At 32.0% G+C, this 6,680-nt stretch overlaps 2 protein-coding genes across 2 annotated transcripts; one reads left to right on the plus strand and one right to left on the minus strand.

Moving 5' to 3' along the window:
- Window positions 1-215: 215 nt before the first annotated feature.
- Window positions 216-1,001, plus strand: LOC129919381 (GATA zinc finger domain-containing protein 14-like). Its single transcript, XM_056000241.1, has one exon. It carries the CDS (start codon window positions 216-218, stop codon window positions 999-1,001), a length of 786 nt encoding a protein of 261 aa, XP_055856216.1.
- A 1,116-nt stretch (window positions 1,002-2,117) lies between these two features.
- LOC129919382 (ATP-dependent DNA helicase PIF1-like) lies at window positions 2,118-5,786 on the minus strand. The gene is made up of 2 exons (XM_056000242.1): window positions 4,571-5,786; window positions 2,118-2,131 (listed from the first exon to the last, which is right to left on the minus strand). Exons 1-2 carry the CDS (start codon window positions 5,784-5,786, stop codon window positions 2,118-2,120), a joined length of 1,230 nt encoding a protein of 409 aa, XP_055856217.1.
- Window positions 5,787-6,680: the final 894 nt, after the last annotated feature.

Here is a 6,680-nt window from a genome sequence, read left to right on the forward strand (position 1 = left end):
ATAGTGTTTAAGTTCAGGTGGTGTGACATGAAATTTGGTTGCTATTGGAAAAGTTTTATGACTACTATAGGAGTGTATTTTATGAAGAACTTAATAGTTTCTTGGGCCTTAATGACCCTCCCCTCCCCAAATGCTTCCTCCTCACTGCATACATCATAGGACACAACGTCTATTTACTTGCAAAATACAGGCATTGGCAAGCATTGCCATTTGTCATGAGAATACTAAATTCAACTCCGACTCCCAAATTGAAATTGTATCACAATCACAATCACAATCACAATCACAATCACAATCACAATCACAATCACAATCACAATCACAATCACAATCACAATCACAATCACAATCACAATCACAATCACAATAGCAATCACAATCACAATCACAATCACAATCACAATCACAATCACAATCACAATCACAATCACAATCACAATCACAATCACAATCACAATCACAATCACAATCGCAATCACAATCACAATCACATTTACAATCACAATCACAATCACAATCACAATAGCAATCACAATCACAATCACAATCACAATCACAATCACATTTACAATCACAATCACAATAGCAATCACAATCACAATCACAATCACAATCACAATCGCAATCACAATCACAATCACAATCACAATCACATTTACAATCACAATCACAATAGCAATCACAATCACAATCACAATCGCAACCACAATCACAATCACAATCACAATCACAATCACAATCGCAATCACAATCACAATCACAATCACAATCACAATCACAATCACAATCACAATCACAATCACAATCACAATCACAATCACAATAGCAATCACAATCACAATCACAATCACAATCACATTTACAATCACAATCACAATAGCAATCACAATCACAATCACAATCACAATCACAATCACAATCACAATCGCAATCGCAATCACAATCACAATCACAATCACAATCACAATCACAATCACAATCACCATCACAATCACATCTAAATTGAACTCGCGAGATTTTTGGTTCGGATTTGATTTTATTTTAGAGTGCCTCTCCAAAAATTTTAATTTCTAAATTTTGTTTTAAATGTGCAAGTTTTTTTTTTTGCGAAAGCATGTTTTTGGGTTACTACATTAATTATGTTTTATAAAATGCCCTTATTTTAAACCAGTGAGAATTTTAAAAATTTTTTCTAAAACCGCATGAAAGCTAAAATTTTTGGGGCACCCTGTTTGATTTTTTTTTAATTTGTCATTTTTAAAAATTAAAATTCTGCTATTTTCATTATTAAAATACCTAAACCTTTACCTTTTTTAAAACCATTGAAAACTCAATGATTATTTGTAATGTGATGAAATGTCCTGAGATGACTTGTCCGCTGTCAAAAAAACACGTAAATGAGTATTAATTTTTTTCGCTTATTGTCAAATGTATTTTTCGGCTTACAATAACCTCAGGAAGGGAAACTTTTGAAAATTGTGTGCATCTTCTATTTTCAGCTGCTCTTGGGAACTATGTTGATTAAATGCAGTCGTAATAACAATTTTGCTTCTATAAAACCTTAAAGATGCTAAAGATGTTTGTGGGGAAGTAAAAATGTGTTTCAAATTGGAGCTCTTTACTAAATATTTTAAGTATTTTTTTTGATAAAAACATAACCTCAATCATTACTCAAATTCATTCGAATTATTCTAGCATGGAATTGAATAAGCTTTTCACACAAAAACCGAATTTCCAATCGAATTTTACATTCATTTTATTTTTATTTAAAACAGCCCTTAAAACACTCCTTCAAACCTAATCCTGACCCAGAAAAAAGAAAAACTCTCTTGAATGCATTTGCATTACTCAATTTGTAAAAGTAATTTCATCAAACGTCCTCCAATTTCTGTTCTTATTCTTACATCTTTCTATTTTTTTCTCTTACCACAAAATAAGAAAACACAGAAAAGAAATCTCTCTCAGTTTCCTCAAAGGCAAAATTCCGCACCTGATGGTTTTTTTTCCAATTCCATCCAAATTCTCATGACTTAACTCTCAGAACTCAGCCTCAGCTCAGGCTTTTGTGCCACATTTTTTTAAGTGAATTCTTCAAGTACCTTTCCACACTAAGAGTTCTATTGAATGAATCCTGAAGGAAATAAAAAAAAAAAAAAAAATAGAAAGAAGAAATAATCTCACAACTAAACCGCTTGATCCGATTTATAATGACAATAAAATCGTCACAAAAGGAATTCATGCGAATTGAATGGAAACTCATTCATGGAATAAATGTCAAGATTAAGACCAAAGGCGCCCAGGTTTGACTTCGACATCGACACACTGCAAAATCGCATTTCCTTTTTGCGAAATAAATTTATATATAATTGTGAGCGAAAGCCAAGAAGACGGCAAAAGACGACTTCTCTGACGGAAGCCCTCCGAAGATGACGAAGTAAAAGCGAACCAGCTTCACCCTTAAAATTCCGTATATTTGTACCTTTCATGTTCGCTGGACCATGCACGACCATCAACCGTGCTCTGTGTGTTGTATGTGTTCGGGCTTCAAATACGATCCCAAAAATTCACTCATTCCCCCAAAAAAGACTCCGAAATTCCCAAAAATTGTGGCCCGTATTGTGTGTTAGTTAAATTCAATGTGAAAAGCGTTTCATGTTAGAGAATGCTGCGGCGCGCAGCATTCGATTCAGTTGTGTACTCAAAAGAGCATGAAATTTCTGTCAACTTATATTATTTTGAGGGACGAGAGATGTTTCGTTTGTGTTTTTTTTTTGCTTCAACTTCAACCTGCTTGTTGTAAGGACTCACACAGGAAAGAAGATGAAGATGTGGGCTCTTTTCGAATTGATACTCATTAGTTGTCTATTTGACAACAAAGATGCTGAGTGAGAGAGAGTATATTGAAATTGAGAGAAAGTAACAACGATTACGATTTATTTGCGGTCCAAAGGATGTCATCAAATAGAAATTTACTGGTATATCCTTAAAATTGGATTTGACTTTCGGAAACAAGAAAATGAATTTGAAGATATGTATCTCTCGTATCTTTATGTATTTATGCGGTATTTGGATGAGATTTTCAATTTCAAATGATAATGAATGAGTGTGGGGGATAAATAAAAGGCAAGAGGGTTTAAATTATTGTGGGACCCCCACTTGTCAGGATTTGACTTAGACTTCTTGTATCTTAAAATTTGTCGATTCTACAATTTTCTAAGAAGATTTATTTCAAGACAGATTGTTTTACCAAACGTAAAATTATTACAAAATTGATGTCCTAAAGAGGGTCACTTGATATATTTTGTGGTTAGCATTTTTTGGGATTGATGTATTTTCTAGTTCAAATCGGGTAAAAACCTTTAATAATAAATAATAATAATAAATCGCAACTAAAACTGGTAAATCGCAACCGATATTCCTAAAAAGTAGCCAGAACTGGTAAATTACTGTCGAATTTTAGTTGAAAGTGATTAATAACAGCCGAAACTAGTAAACTACAACCAATTTTTAAATCGCTGCGAAAAATAGTAAATCACAATAAAACCAAAAAATCGCAAACGATTTATTTAAATTTAGATAAATCTGGTAACTTGCTGCTGAAACTTAGTTGAAACTAAATACTAGATATTTTGTGGGCTGTAGGACAAAAAATATCCAGCATTTTATTAAAATACTAGCTGACCCGGCGGACTTCGTTCCGCCATTTCTTGTATTTATTTCTAATGTTCGACTCTGTAATTGTTTAATTTTCAAATGAAAAAGAGGATCAAAACTTGAAGAGTTCATAAAATGAGTTTAAAAATATTCACTTTTAAACTTTTAGCAAAAGTGGCCTATGCAAAATACTCATGCATGCGCATAACTAAAACCTATATTTTCTATTAGTTTGAGATTTTTTGCAGGCTTTTAAAAATTCAAAAAAATTAAAAAAAACTACTCAAAAATGTTCCTAAAAATGAGTTGTTTTTCAAAAACTCATATTTCAAAATGAAGTGCCTATGAAAAAAATCCGTTTGAGACACCTAATTTTTTTTTTTTAAGTATCGTTCCAATGGTGTAACTCTTATTTCTGTAAAAAAATTTCCCTACCTGTAATAAGACTTTTGTCGAATGTCAACCACATGTTTTCACTACAACTTAATTTTGAATTTTTTTAGAATTTTTTCAATTCGTTTTTCAACCTTAAAAATAAATTTATCTGTCATTTAAAAAAAAATTCAACTCTCTTCACCTTACCGTTTATAAAATAGCCTCGTTTTTCAATATCGTGTTACCTCTTTTTACCCTATAAAATCATTAATTTTTTAGCCTTAAACCATCTACTGTTATTCCCCTTTGATTAAAAAAAAAATAAGAAAAATAAGTCAGCCGGTGTTGCCGGTTTATATACCTATAAGATAGCAAGACCCCCGACCGATTCGCAGGGCGTTAAAAAAACTGTTTTTTTTTTTTAATTTTTTTGTATATGTATGTATTTTATTGATTATTTTTTACTCTAATGCTTTTTTATAAACTATATTTTTGGTTTTTCCTTGGTTGGTCGTATAAATGAATAAGGCTGATGGCTTACCAACACGTGAACAACCAACATAAAGTTGACCATGGGAGAAAACTGGATGTTCCAAATGTATACCACAGATTTCAAGGGTTTGGCCTTGAGATTTATTAACGGTCATACCAAAAGCGACACGAACAGGCAACTGCAAACGCTTAAATTCAAAAGCCAAATCAGATGGAATCATTGGTATTCGTGGTATTAAAACATGTTCGCCCTTAAATTTACCAGTTAAAATTGTTGCTTCTATTAGATTTTTCATTAAACGTTTCACTACCAATCTGGTGCCATTGCATAATCTTGGATGATTAAGATTTCTCAGCATAATAATTGGAATACCAACTTTTAATTTCAAATAATGTGGTGGAATTCCTGGTAGATCCAATGAATTTAAAAATTCAGTTGGATAGTTTACGACTTCATCCGGATTCGTGACGGTATCGATAGATTTGTAAATTACAATTTCACCTGGTATTTTGTTCAGAATTTCCTCATTGATACTTATAACATCCTTATTTGTACATGCCAATATACATCTTTGACTTAACCAATCATAGTTTTGATAATTATTTACAATATTAGGAAACACACTTTGTATTAGCGCAGCATTCGATTCTGATAACGAACAAAAATTATTTGGGAATGTTATTTGACCATCAATATCAAGAGGCAGTTCACCATTTCCAATTTTCAATAATTGCTTGGAAAATTCTGCCGCTGTTGGATCATTTTGCAATAACACTCTTACATTTTCGTTGAGAGAAAGTGTTTTCACATACTTCCACAATGTTGAAGATTTCAAGCTAGCATTTAATTCGTCAGCAGCAGTAGATCGAGGAATAACCGGGAGTGTTTGCCTGAAATCTCCAGCAAATAACACCAATGCACCACCAAAAAGACGATTATTACCTCTCAAATCTTGTAATGTACGATTGAATGCTTCTAAAGATTTTTTGTGCGCCATGGTACATTCGTCCCAGATAATAAGTTTACACTGCTGCAATACTTTTGCCATTCCGGATCTCTTTGAAATGTTACATGTTGGCAATTCCAAAATATGAACATTTAAAGGCAATTTTAGAGCCGAATGAGCTGTTCGACCACCATCCAATAATGTTGCTGCAATTCCAGACGATGCAAGCGCTAACGCTATGTCTTTGTTCATTCTCACAGCAGCCAAAAACAATGATAGTAAAAATGTTTTACCGGTTCCACCAGGACTGGGTGTCATAAAACAATGAACTCAAATCCACCCCTATTGCGATCGTGTAAATATTAATTGATAGGGGTAGGCATGGTAGGTGTCAGTTGTTATCATAAGAACTTTTTTTATGGATTTGTATATATGTAGGTGTACCAAACGTTGTCTTTGAAAAACAAAAACAAAAAAAAAGATCGGTTGTTTAACTTAACGTGATGAAGTCATATGCAAATAGGTTGTGTGCTTTAGATAAAAAAAATATGATTTTAAAAATTATTTGAAAGAAAAAAAAAATTCGTCTTTCATGGGCTTCGAACCTCGGACCTCAAGTGCAAATGACAACATTTTACCGCCTAACCAACTTCGCTATTGACTGGATACACAATACTTCGTCTTAAGTTAGTTTTGGGTTCATATGGCTTGGTTTTTAAGATGAAATTACAATCTATACCACAATCTTGAATGGATATACATTTTTATATGTGTGTGATTCTGAATAATTTTAAACGTAAAAATGCAAAAAATACAATAAAAAAATTATTAAAAGAATTTTGAAATGAAAAGTCTACCATCAAAAAGCCTTATGCCTACCCTTCTTAAGAATAATATCATATTCAAATATATTCGTTACGTAAGAGGTAGGTATTCTAAAAAATATAAAAAGTACATAGCTTGATATTTAAGCTAAGGATTAAGACTTTAGTCTTATCTGTAAGGTTATTAGAAAAAAGTTAGAATTTCTTGAAACCAATCATATTTTACAAAAAAATCAATGTTTTTTCTTTTCTCATTGTATCAATTTTTTTTCATTGGTAGGTATCAAAAGTTTATAAAAAAATTATCTTCTACAGAATAAAAAATAAAAAAAAAGGAACGTAACGTGTTGAAAAATAAAGTTTTATTTTACCGTTATTTCAAATTTGT

Source organism: Episyrphus balteatus, chromosome 4 (assembly GCF_945859705.1).
Source record: "Episyrphus balteatus chromosome 4, idEpiBalt1.1, whole genome shotgun sequence".
NCBI lineage: Eukaryota > Metazoa > Arthropoda > Insecta > Diptera > Syrphidae > Episyrphus > Episyrphus balteatus.